Below are 13830 nucleotides of genomic sequence, written 5' to 3'. Positions count from 1 at the left end.
ATGTATAAGCAACGTATCTGGCTTATTATTAATAATATCTAAGAAGCCTTGGTGTTTCTTAACCTTTATTTTGTTGTTAATGAAATTTTGTGATGCCAAAGGCAGCAGAACATTTTTCCAAAGTATTATTGATTGTATTTCTTTATTGTTTGAGCTAGACACTTAATCTTACCTCCCTTTTTTAAATAAGAGAAACTGTTTTTGGTGATGGTAAATATATATTTAGTCTACAGAATATTAGTCCTAGTTTTTAACTTAGAATGAGCTCTTGCCTTTTCTTATTTTAGAGTTGTATTGTATGAAAGAAAGAGGGAGGGAAGCAGGGGAAAGAGAATGTGAATTTCTCCACCTGAAATATTGAATAAATACAAAATAACTGTAACATAAAACCTTATGATAATCTGGATAAATTTTTACCATTATTCATGAACTTCTGAATTTGTGGGAATCTGATTTTCATCTTTCATAATCAGACGTTTAAATGGATTTTCTTGTAGATAGCACAAATAGTGCAGTAGGAATTTGGTATATGTAGCAGGTGTTTCGTTTTAAAGACTACTTAATTTAAAAATGAAAATGAAATATCTGCAAATTTTAGAAAATAAACTGAAAGTTAGTCCTTAACCTCTCCAGCCATGTTTAGCCCTAAATATTCAAAATGAAATTAATTCCAAAAGGTGACTCTGTTAAGGACGTTGTCTAAATTAAATACGCCACATCCTCCTTTTGAATCTCTCCTGTATTTATATAAAATTCTCAGTAGAAAGGAAGTGGAGAATGTCAAATATTCACTGAGATTCTGCTGGGTTTTTATAGGAGAAACTAGCAGCACTTGAAGCAAGTATTGAACAGCGACTCAAGTGGGCAGGTGGTGCCAACCCTGCACTGGCACCTGTACTACAGGATTTTGAAGCAACAATAGCTGAAAGAAGAAACCTTGTCCTTAAAGAGAGCCAAAGAGCAAGTCAGGTATTGTGACCTGTGGTACCGCCTTTGTTTTGAGTTAAGGATTATATAACTGATGGGATGTTGTATCTGGGCGTGACACCGGGTCGTTGGAGAGCCCACCATCTAGTTCCCAGCAATACATGGGAGAGGGGCAGTCCCTTAGGCTGAGCTCACAACCAGTTATTAGCCTGGACTCTTACTGCCTCCCGATTAAATACAAAGTGGATTCAACCTCTGTTGGAAAATAGTTTAATTCCATATTTGTCTAAGCTTCTCTTGATATGCAACTAAGGTAATCCAAATATTATTTTTCCACATGGCAATAAAATGTCTTATGACCTTGTATTTTGCCAGAACTTGTGGATTAACTTTGTTGTGATTGGGAAAGAGGAAACAAAAACAGAAAAATTACTATGTAATTTTTGTTTAGGCACAAAATTAGATGAATTTAATGATTTCCCATATCTCCATCATCAAAATTTAATAAATACTAACATAAGTCCTATTTTATTTCCTCTGTACTTCCTGCCCCTCCTTCCCATCCCACATTTAGTGGAAATCCCAAGTATTATATCATTTTTTCTGTTAATATTTCAGAGTGCATCTATAAAGAGAAGAACTGCTGAAGTACATAATCACAATAAAGTTCCCAAACCTTGAAAGATAGGCTTATATTGTCAAATATCCACTGAGTATTTTGTGATTCCTATTATAAAGTTGGGCAGGCATAGAAGCAGAAGAGGAACATTCCAAATGGAAATTTGGACATAGCACAAATAAATTGCAACCGAATATGATAGCAGTTTTATTGTGGAATAAATTTTCTGTTTCTGTGTAAAAACAGTCATGTAGAAGATAAACTTACCTAATTATACTTTAGTGATTTGGCCATCTCAGACCTAACAGCATCAAGAAAAAATGGTTCATTTACTTAACAGTCTTTATGAGGATCAGGTCTATTTCCAAAAACTGTCATACATTCATTGATTTTCAGAACCAATTATAACCCTGAACTCTGGAAATGAATAGGTAGTATTTTTTTAATGTCATTTGTTGCATTTCCCTTCCTCACTGTCATGGTTCTATCCCTCTTTTGCCTCTTCACAGGTCACTTTCCTGTGCAGCAATATCATTCATTTTGAAAGTTTACGAACTAGAACTGCAGAAGCCTTAAACCTGGATGCTGCATTATTTGAACTAATCAAACGGTGTCAGCAAATGTGTTCATTTGCATCACAGTTTAACAGTTCCGTCTCTGAGTTAGAGCTTCGTTTGTTACAGAGAGTGGTGAGTCTTTAGTCTTGATGTGAACAACGAGAATTGGTGCTTCAAACAATAAGGCCATTGTTATACCATCAAAAATCAATTTAATGTATTCACTCAATTTATATTTATTGAGCATAGACTATTTATATAAGATGTTGTTATGAGAAATGCATTTATGATAAAACCTTGCTCTTAGCCCACAAGGAACTTAAAATTTACCCAAGTAATACAATGAATAAAAAAATGAGAAGGATTCTCGGAGCTACAGCTGGAAGTACTGTATAGGTTTGGAGAGGGAGGAGAAAGACAGTGGACAGCATATGACTCAGATGCACTAAAAATAGGGTAGCAGAGAGAGGGCTAGTGTAAGATGCATGCTGAGCAGGTGAGTTAAGTTCAGAAAGAGCAAGTTGACAAACTTTGCATTTATATTTTGTGGGAAAGCTTTAGGCTCTGTATTAGAAAGCTCCGGTTGCATCTTAAAGAGTAGTTTGCAGTGGGTTTACGGTCCCAGCTATAGATCACTTTTGTTATTCCAGATAACATTTTTTAGCTCTTAAACCTTAAGCATTTTTTCCCTTTTTGATTATTCAGAAAAGTTAAAAATTTTAGTTTGTATTTCATAGATTGTAGGTAACTAATTCATAAGTTGGCAATTGAAGTCTTTCATGTCAGCTTGAGTTAACTAATACCTTATGATGATGATGAAGAAAAGAATCATACATTATTCCACCTGATACTTAAAACTAAACGATTGCTTGTTCTATTTAGGACACCAGTCTTGAACATCCTATTGGCAGCTCTGAATGGCTTTTGTCAGCACACAAACAATTGACCCAGGATATGTCTACTCAGAGGGCAGTTCAGACAGAGAAAGAGCAACAGATAGAAACGGTCTGTGAAACAATTCAGAATCTGGTTGATAATATAAAGACTGTGCTCACTGGTCATAACCGGCAGCTTGGAGATGTCAAACATCTCCTGAAAGCAATGGCTAAGGTAAGACTAATACCACTGACATACAATTTCTCTCCCTTTAATAAAACTTCAAGTAGTTTTATTTATGGGAAAATAATGACATATAAACAATGTCTCTAAGACTGTATCTTCAAATTTGTAACTGAGTTAATTTGTGTTTTCTTTTTTAAGGAGATAGTAGTAGTCTTATTTTGAACAAAGAGAAACAGGCTTAAAAAAACTGATTCACTCGAAGTCATATTACTTACAATAGAGCCGAAACAGAGTAGTTAGATCTCCAATTTCTCTTCCTCCTCCTCCCCACCCTTATCCCTAAACTCATAATGTGCCTCCAAAATGAATGAAATATTGTCTCTTCCCTTTAATATCCTACATAATCTGTAGAGAGTAAGGAAACTGAGCCCCCAGGAAAAGCTAAATTACTTCATCATTACAAAACAGTAAATTATTTTAGGATTCATTTTTACTTGGAGTTTTTATTTTGTGCTGGAAAGATTCCTATAGAAAAGGAGTTAAATTATAATAAACAGATTAACCACATTGATATTTAAAAAACCCTTTATTACCTATTATTCAGAAGGTGACTGACAAAGTTATTACTGAAACAAGTACCATTTTTCTTAATTAACATACTGATTCTAGGATGAAGAAGCTGCTCTGGCAGATGGTGAAGATGTTCCTTATGAGAACAGTGTTAGGCAGTTCTTGGGTGAATATAAATCATGGCAAGACAACATTCAAACAGTGCTGTTTACATTAGTCCAGGCTATGGGTCAAGTTCGAAGTCAAGAACATGTTGAAATGCTCCAGGAAATAACTCCCACCTTGAAAGAACTAAAAACACAAAGTCAGAGGTAAGAATGCCTTCTGGTCTAAATTTAAAATGTAAGTGAGACACCTGGTATAGTAAGTTGTATTTAATTCATTCATTTTTCTCAGTTTTGTTCATACTTATAAGTAGTTATTTGGCAAAGCATTTCATAAATAAGCCATTTTATTTTGTATTTCAGTATCTATAATAATTTAGTGAGTTTTGCATCACCCTTAGTCACCGATGCAACAAATGAATGTTCGAGTCCAACATCATCTGCTACTTATCAGCCATCCTTTGCTGCAGGTAGGACTTCCATACTTCAGAAAGACCTGAATCTTGATCTGTTGACATCTACACATAGATGCTAAGATGTTTGTAGTATAAGTGTCTTGATCTGTTAACATCTACACGTAGATGCTAAGGTGTTTGTAGTATAAGTGTCTTGATCTGTTAACATCTACACGTAGATGCTAAGATGTTTGTAGTATAAGTGTCTTAATATGTTTATTGTTAATGCCTTTTCAAAGGGTTTCCCTAAACTCTGTCATATGGAACTGAACAAATTTTGGTTTATTTTAAAAGTACTTATGTAAAAGAGTAAAAATAACTTGTGTTCACACATTCTTTAAATAATTTATTTTGTGATTATATAAAATATATGCCTGTTAGGGAAATTTAGAGAAAAAAATTGATAGAAAATGTGTAGTTCCCTTAGCAGTAAAACCACTATGTAATTGGTGATTAACTTCTTTATGCATGCACACAACTTGAGATTATTTTGTGAATGCAATATTTGTTGCCTTTCCCACTTAATATTAAATTGATAATTTCCCTGTCATTAAATAATCTTTCAAAAGATGACTTAATGGCCAGATTTAATATGCCATTCTGTGACTTTACCCATTTAATCTACCATTGTCGGACAGTAAAGACGTATAGTTTTTTGATGCCACAAAACCTAGTGAGCATTGTTGTTCAAATTTTTATCTGAATGCCTAGTTATTTAGGCTCTGTTTTTAGGACAATTGCTATTTCAAGGGGTAAGGACTTTAAGATTGTAAAATCATACCTGTTTTCAAGGCTATACATTGGTAGTTGATCAGTGAGAGAGCACCGCCCTGCTGTCTCTTCTTTGTCCCCACCATTTTCTGTTTACATGTAAATTGAGCTGCCAACTCTTTCTATAGCAGTCCGGAGCAACACTGGCCAGAAGACTCAGCCTGATGTCATGTCACAGAATGCTAAAAAGCTGATTCAGAAAAATCTTGCTACATCAGCAGATACTCCACCAAGCACGGTTCCAGGAACTGGCAAGAGTGTTGCTTGTAGTCCTAAAAAGGCCGTCAGAGACCCTAAGACTGGGAAAGGTAATTAGTTAGATTAATGATGCCTTAAGTATTTATAGAGAGTGGTGGTTTGACTTACATATGTTTGTTTCCATTGCTTCATAGCTGTGCAAGAGAGAAACTCATATGCTGTGAGTGTGTGGAAGAGAGTGAAAGCCAAGTTAGAGGGCCGAGATGTTGATCCAAATAGGAGGATGACAGTTGCTGAACAGGTGACCATTTTTTTTAAACTTGAATTACACATTTCAGTGATACCAGAACAGTATCAGTTTAAAGATCCCCTTACCCATATCCTTGCTGGCTCGTCAATAAATGAGGAACTGAAATCTGTTTTCAGGATTTAGAAGACTTTGAGTAACACAGCTCTGGAATTACTAAATAGTCACCATTTTATTCTAACTCTGCCCAATTAGCACTTTCCTTCCTCCCCAGCACAGAAATTTAAGGTGTGACTTGACCCTCTCTTCTCTGCCACAGGACAGTTAATTTTAAAAAGGACTATCTGAAGGTTTCAAATGAAATGGGGGTGATATTTTGGTTGCAGGAATAGTATCTATAAAATGTTCTTCAGCTTCAGTTTGTCTGAAGTCATTACTCTGAAACTTTCTCATTAGTTAAAATTGGATGTGTAAATTTGAGAGTGAATTCTTTCTCCTCCAGCTGTTGGAAAATTCTCAGACCTACAGAAATGTTTTACATATGCTCATAGGCGTAAACCAGATGTTAATGTTTTTGTACATTTGCTTCATCCTTCTGTGTATGTGTACGTAACACAGTTTTTCAGAACCATTGAGAGTTAGTTGAAGACATCACAACACCTCATTCTGATGAACTCAGGAAAATTTAACCATTGATGTTACCTAACATTCGGTCCATATTCACATTTCTTCAATAATTCTGAAAGGTCCATTATTGCCTAGCCCTTCTCTCTTTAAGCCACCTCCTAACTGCATAATAAGATCTAGTCAAAGCTTGTTCTGCATTTCATAAACTTGTTCTACTTTCAGTCTCCTTTAGTGTCTAGGATAGTTCTTGAACCTTTTCTTTCTCTTTTTTTCCTTTTATGACATGATATTTTTCATGTGTCCAAACTAGCTAGTTTGCAGAATGTGCCTCAGTTCATATTTGTTTGATATTTTCCTCATAAAATGAGATTCACAACATTGTTGGTAGGATGTTTCCTCAGTATTTTATGTCAAGGGACACATGTCAGTGTGTGCCATCTTTGGTGTTTCTAAGATCATTTGGTTGGGTATGTTCTCCTAAATTCTCCATTACAAATGTTCCTTTTTTCCTATGGGGTAAAAATTTGAGACTGTGTATCCTATATTCTGATGGTTTGGCATCCAAAATTCAATTTTAACACCATCAAGGAAAGTTTCTGTATTTTAAACACTTAACATCACTGTATGGGTCCTGAGCTCAAATTCTTTTTGGTCAAGAATCACTCTTGAGAGATAGTTTGTCAAGTTTGTAAAAAACTGGATGACATTCTGAATTGGGTATTTTTGCTTCAACTTTCTGGTAGGTTAATGGGTTGTGTGCTTTCATGGCTATCCGTCTTAGCTCTCTGTCCATCTTTTTAAAGGATACTTGGCTATTGTGCTTTTTATTTTGATAGTTACTAAATTTTATATGATAGTTAAGGGGCTTATAGGAGTGGGGTAAGTATAGAGCTCTTTGCACACACTTTGGCATAGGTTATAGTTCAGCAGCCATATATTGAGCATTTACAATATAATTGGACTAAGGGCTAAGCAATATAATTACAATTACAGTATAATATATCTCACTATTAAAGAAAATACAGCTGAGTCAGAATCAACAGGCATTTGTTGAGCACCCAGCCATGTTCCAGATTCTGCTAAGTACTTTTTTATTTACCATCTGAGCATTTCCCAGTGACTTCACATGTTTACTCCCAGAAGCACCTCTGGGGTCAAGTGGGGGCTCTCTCGAAGGGTCATAAGGCTCGAAGGGATTGTCACTTACCCAAGACACGCATTTTGTAAGCTACGTAATTGAGGGAAGCTCAGCCTACTTAACTTCCCTTTCCACCATAGCAACTACACATCCTTTGGGTAACTAATTTGGGTGCTTAGAAACTTAACTCTTACACAATTCATATAATTCACCTATGAACTGTGTCCTTTCAAGTTTAAATGGGTTTAAATACTATCCTGTGTATTTTTACAGGTTGACTATGTCATTAAGGAAGCAACTAATCTAGATAACTTGGCTCAGCTGTATGAAGGTTGGACAGCCTGGGTGTGAATGGCAAGACAGTAGATGAGTCTGGTTAAGCGAGGTCAGACATCCAACAGAACCAACTCAGCCTCAGGCATCCAAAGCGACACCACAGTCGGTGGTGATGCAACTGGGGGCTTACTCTGAGGAAACCTAGGAAATCTTGGTGCGCTAGGAAGTGAATCCTGCAGGACAGCTGCACTCAGGGATACGCCCAACACCATGGCCTGCAACCCCAGGGTCAAGGGTGAAAGAAAGAAAGCTCACTGCCTGAACACGGAGATTGTCTCTCTGCCACTGAACAGCTGCAAACGTGTCAGGAGGTTAGTTGCAGAAAGAAATCGGGATGCCGCGGAGCACAGCGTGATTTGGAACTCCATTCCACCTGACCCTGTGTGTAAATCCAGGAAAAACAAACCCAGCTCAGAAACAGAGAAAACTGGGGCCGCGAAGAAATCACAGCCAAGGAAGATTTGATGTATTCAGCTTCTTGTGTAACACCTGTTGCTTGGCAACAGTACTGGTTGGGTTGACCAGTAGATACAAAAGGCTATGCGATATGAATTTCAGAAATGGACTGAAAACAGAGAGCTATGTAACAGATACACACTACTTTGGAAGAACTTACTTCTGAAATGAAGGGAAAAAACCCACCCCATCGTTGTCCTCCCCAGCCCCCCACCACCTGCCCATTCCCCCTTGACCTGATCTAGTAGATTTAGCCATCTTTCAAATTCACTTTTATTTCAATCCTTATATTTCATATACTTCCACCTCGATGCTATTAACAATTTATATTTGGAGTAGTAGACAAATTTTTCCAAAACCACTGATAACATGGAAAATTCAAGGATTGTTTAAAGGCCTGATGATCACCTACAAAATGTAATTCTGGTTATTTAAGTCATTTCTGTGATTCTATCATGTACAGTTTCCACAATTGTCACTGTGCATTCAAAAGTAATGAATCTAACAGAATGATTTAATGTACACTCCCCTTTGCTTATAGTGTGCAGTTTTTGGAAGTCACTAAAATTTTCCCTTTTCTGTGATTGCTGTAGTTTCTTTCATAGAAAGTAGCTAATCCAATGTAATCTTTTACCTTTTTAAAAACCAGAATAGAGTACCTATTAGAGTTTTACATTGTTGATGACAGATTAACAATAAAGTGATGTTCTGGTGGAGGTAGAGTGAAATGTTTTTTTAATTCAGGTTTTCATTTGATAGTTTAAATTTACACCTGTGAATTAAAAGTGCTCCCTTTAGTTTATTACTTGGCTTGTACAAGGACATGTACATGAAACATCAGCAAAAGTGAGAACCACCAACATCTTTTAATTAAGTTCAATTATTAGTCTGTGAATTACTTTGTGCACAATTTTAATAGTTTGCTCTTCAGTAATACATTATGGTGAATTCATGATCAAGGTTTCTTTAAATTTAGCATTGCAGTTCAGTACTGACTGATGGTATAAGCTCAATTGTTGATCCAAAATAAAAATCCAGAGAAGAATAGGATTCTTAAAAGCATGTATCAACACAACGGACTTGATGGAGTATATTTTTCTTGCATTTTAGAGATTTAGGACTGTGATCACTTTCTGGTTGCCAATCTTCACAAACTTGAAAGGTATTAAGGAAAAAATCCACATAGCTCTGGCCTTTTCTGTATTCTTATTGCCACATTAATCTATAATGAAATGCCCATGAGAGAATGCACTTCAGTTATCAGTGCTTTTTTAATACTTTGAAAAGTATTGCCAGAAAGTGGTATTTTTGAATACCCATGTTCCTAAAGGCAAGTTAAGGAACCTAGGGCATCAAATTTTATTATACTCATTTTGAACCTTATTTCACAATCAAAACAACCTACCTGGAATAATAATGCCATATTGTGTTTTGCACGCCGCTTTATTTCTTAGAGACTGTGGGAGCTACTGAATTCACTTGATTACCTCTGCTCTCTCATGATTAAACAGTCTTTTCAGCAACATTTTTAATTGTCACAAGGAGAAACTCCTATAACAATGGTAAAACCAGTTCACAGTAGTTTATTCTTACAGGTAGTATTCAGAAATTGCTTTTTCTTTGGTAGAGAAGATAAATGAAATAGATGAATTTTATTGCTGTGAATTTCAGGTTTTTCAGAGGTACTTGGCACCTTAAGCAAAAACAAAACAGCTTACATCAAAAACACATGCCTCTGGTCAATTATCCACTGCTTTTATTTTTAAATGGTCCTTCAGAGAATAGTATGGCAAATACTTGCTTGGTTGTGGGGCAGGTATGAATAACTGATGACTTCAAAGCTTGCTCTTTACAGGCACTCAGGACAAGACCCCAGCCTGTACAGTTTGGCTTCATCTGGGAAGTCATTGTGCCAGTCATGTAGCATTGCTGTTTTGAACTATCGTGTGGAATTCAATAGGAGATTTAATCAGTGGCAGAAAGCCCTGGCAGATTGAGAAGACAGTTTGGGGATTATCTTGTAAAATAATATAAAGTTCAGAGTGCTGTAGTTAGGAAGTCATACATTTTTGATAGAAAATACCAGTGGAAAACCAGGGATCTGCCCCTCTCCCTCTCTCTCTTTCTTTTGGAAGATTCAGAGGGTATAGAATAACCTACAAACTCTTCAAATACCCTTGGAAATTGAAGTTTAAGTATTTTGCTGTCTTTTTCTAGAATTGCCTGAATTTTAGTTGATTCCTCTAAAAAGCTGTGGAGGCTCAGTGGTTTATGGAGCTGTCTTTCTCTTTTATTCCATTTCCTTGGTGTGTCTTGTATCTTATTTCTGGTCATGAGTTCTTAACATAGTTTGCTAGGTGATTATGAAAATTCCTTGATGCTTGTGGGTTTTCTGTTTTTTTGAGATTTGTGAGATTGCTGTGTGAGAACTAATAAGCTCTTGATCTACTTCCCAAAATTGTTTTTTTTAGAGCCCAAACCCCACGTTCACGGTGAGGGTTTGTAATACAAAGAACTTCCATCACTTCTGCCCTTAAGACTTGTGTCTATTACCTAAGCTTAGTGTGTAGTTTTAATATTGTCCAATGTTTGGTGTGCTATCTATGTTTTTTAATTGTGGTTGTTCTGATGTGTGAAACTTAAGGAAAGAGCCATTAATAAATGCCGAGCAGGGCAATGCAAGTACAGCCAAATATTAGACTTGATGTGCAATCTTAGGTCCTTTTAAATCTGGGGTATTATAGGTAGTACTTTAAATTGAAAAGTCTTCCTGGCCTATTTTCCTCCACATATTTTAATTACTTTTGGGGCTTAACTTGTTTGGGCAGTACTAAAATCAAAGGAGCTGGTTCTTCTGTTCTCTCCATTCTTTTCTTGTTAAAGCACCTAAAATTAGCCTGTTACTCCTATTCATATGCATGAGAAATCAATGAGTGCTTTACTATTAGCACATTTAAGTACCTGTTTTACATAAAATAGGAAAAACAATGACCCTCCATTCTATCTTCTTGAGCTTGTAAAATGCCTCATTTGGAGCTAGGACCCCCTCCTTCCATCCCCCATCTCCCAAATCAAGGAGGTAGACTATAGTATGTAAGGGTCACAGGCTAGATTTTTGTTTTTAGTATTTGGGCTGTATTAAGAGTCCTCTTGCGGGATAACAAACTAGCTGGTGTTACAGATTTTTCTGAACATTGGGGAAGAGGAAAATCACTGTATTATGAACCCCTCAGGGTTTGCTTCACTACTTCTGTTTTTTAGGTGATAACAGTTCACCATCCTTTATTTACTTACTAAAGGACAGATGAACTCTGAGTTTCATAAGTTCAAGGTTTAGTTAGTTGATACAACATGAACCACTTAGAGTCTCTTGCTTTCTATGGGAATTTGGGCTTACTGGGAAAAAACTGTTTCTTGTACTAATGCAAAAATGTCAGTTCAGTTGGACTTTTGAAGATGGCAAGCTTAAGCAATTGCATGTTGTTCTGAAATGCAGACTTGTAGAATGTTGTTATTTCAAAACAGGCTATTTTTTTTGACAAAGTTTCAGCTCCTGTTTAAATTGTCATAGTTATATTTCTGTTTTAAATTTCCCTTGTATTTCCACCTGTAATGTCAGTGGCAACATCGTACTTTGTTACTTTAACCCTTACTCTAAGAGCAAATTGAGTTGAACTGAATCTTCCTTGTCCTAGTAATATTGTATAAAGTGGCTTCTCTGTACAAAAGGTTGTAATGCCTCTTGATGGATATAATTTTGTGATTGTATTTAAGATTAAAAATTGAATAAGTCACACCAGCTTCTTGAAAATGTTCATAATACATCTTTTGGAAAACAAAAATACATGCCTACTTTGTGCATATTTGCATTAACATGGCAAAGATTGTATGAAATACCTGTTTTTCAAAAAATAAAGTCTCGAAAGACGTAGCTCTTAATTTACTGCTTCAAGTAGATTTCAGAAAACAATTTTGGAATATGGGTGGCTTTTTTAAAGCATTAATGTCTCCAAAAAATTTTTTTAATTTCTCAAAAAGTAGGTTTTTTAACCCTCAAAATTTGAACAGCAGTGGAATTTTTACTTCAATAAGGAAGTTTTTTTTCTCATTATAAAGGTGCAGGCTTAATTTTGTTTTAAAAATTGCTATATTACATTGTTGACATGTATATGAAAGCTCTGAAGGAAAATAGAATTAAAATGGCTTGTTTTAATATCTGGAAATCAGATTGCATTTGCATGCTGCTATATTTGTTAGGATTTATATGAACTGTTGGGCCCATTTCAAAAGATCATATCCTGCCTTTGTAATACAAAGTTCAAAAGGAAGCTACACTCCAAAGGTAGTTTTCTTATTAGGCCAATTGGAAGTTTAGAGAATGACCTTAATAGCAGTGGTAGGCTGTGAAGTTGCAAATAGGTCTGGGAACACATTCCTCGTGTAGAATACTCCCTGAGAAACTGGTGCTGCTTGAGTTGTTACTCCACCTACCTCAGCTTCACAAGCTGGTGTTGAAGTTTTAAGGTGTACCTAGGGAGCTTGGGTGAAAACCAGAAGCATTCTGCGGTGAAAGCTGATTTCCCAGAGTAGAAACGTCGATTTTTAAAGTCATGATTCGTAGCCTCTCCTTTGGAAATGGGTATTTCTGTACCTGTAGCAAGATTTGTGCTCAGCGCTCAGTATATATTCACTAGCTCTGTGGTTGCTGATTGTTATCAAAGAAACCCTTTTAAAAAACTTAAACCTCTTGCCATAATATAGGTGGCTATAAAAAGACAGAAGGCTAGAAGTTAAAAGCTGTGGTATGTCTTCCTGAAATACATCTGACCAGGTCACAAATCTGGCATGATTTTATTTGTACTGAATAATGAAAAAGCAATTGTCCATGCATTTAAAAATCCTGGAAGAACTAGATAGTAGTAGTATCTAGTTCACCTAGTAGTAGTAATCTAGTTCATCTAATTCCTAAATTGCTTATGAATTGCACTGTTTATGAGAGGGCTTATATCTTTCCTTAATATGACCTACGTAATGTAGAAATGTTCTGTCACAACTCTGGTGAGGTAACTCGCAGTTTGAAAAGTAATTGAAATGCCCCAGAAAGAATTTCCCTAAAGACTCCGTGTAAATAAGCTAACCTTTTAAGTCGGGGCATTTTCACAAGTTCCCAAACTATACTCAGATGCTGCACTCCAACCCCCACCCCTCGCCCCGTGTCCCATCGAGGCCTTACTCCTAAGGGAATAGGAAGGAAAACTGCAAGACATATACGTCAATAGCTGTTTTCACCTGTCCTCAAAACCTCATGAGGCGGGCAGGAGTCTCCGAGTCACAAATCTGGGCAAAGCTGCCCAATGGCCTGGTCAGGCCGACCAGGGAAGGGGTCAGAAGAAAAGGCGGGCCGCCCGGGAGCACAGCGAGGGCGAGGGGCACCGGCCCGGTCGGGAAGAGGATCACGGCGAGGTCATATGCCCATCGATGCCCTCCGTCTGTTATTATGTGGCATAATTTCTTCTTAGAACACTGAATTCCGGAGAGGGTCCCAGCTGCTTTGAGGTCCAGCAGGAAAAGCTGTGAGTGATACGGCGACGGCCAACGCAGAAGTGCTGCGCATCGGAGCCCCGGGACCGTGGCAGTTGAACGGCTTCCGAAAGGCCTGAGCGGAACGCCGCAAGTCTCCCGGGCGCTGATTGGTCATTCCGTGTCCCGCCCCTTCGGTCAGGTGCGGCCTCGCTCTCCTTTGACCCCGATTTCAAGCCATGC

General features: G+C 37.0%; 1 protein-coding gene across 2 annotated transcripts in view; it reads left to right on the top strand.

The window, feature by feature from the left end:
* Positions 1-11878, top strand: part of SMG1 (SMG1 nonsense mediated mRNA decay associated PI3K related kinase) — a 97519-nt gene extending 85641 nt beyond the window's left edge. For both annotated transcript variants that reach the window (XM_036917101.2, XM_036917103.2), the window contains 8 exons: positions 817-969; positions 2056-2235; positions 2986-3213; positions 3835-4046; positions 4203-4309; positions 5194-5373; positions 5458-5564; positions 7549-11878. In XM_036917101.2, the coding sequence (XP_036772996.2) occupies positions 817-969; positions 2056-2235; positions 2986-3213; positions 3835-4046; positions 4203-4309; positions 5194-5373; positions 5458-5564; positions 7549-7626 (1245 nt within the window). In that variant the 3' untranslated portion in view covers positions 7627-11878. The remainder of the gene's footprint in view (positions 1-816; positions 970-2055; positions 2236-2985; positions 3214-3834; positions 4047-4202; positions 4310-5193; positions 5374-5457; positions 5565-7548) is intronic.
* The last annotated feature ends 1952 nt before the right edge of the window (positions 11879-13830 follow it).

Source organism: Manis pentadactyla, chromosome 10 (genome assembly GCF_030020395.1).
Source record: "Manis pentadactyla isolate mManPen7 chromosome 10, mManPen7.hap1, whole genome shotgun sequence".
Lineage (NCBI taxonomy): Eukaryota > Metazoa > Chordata > Mammalia > Pholidota > Manidae > Manis > Manis pentadactyla.
Note: the sequence above shows the minus strand (reverse complement) of the source record. Positions and strands in the feature narration are given on the sequence as shown.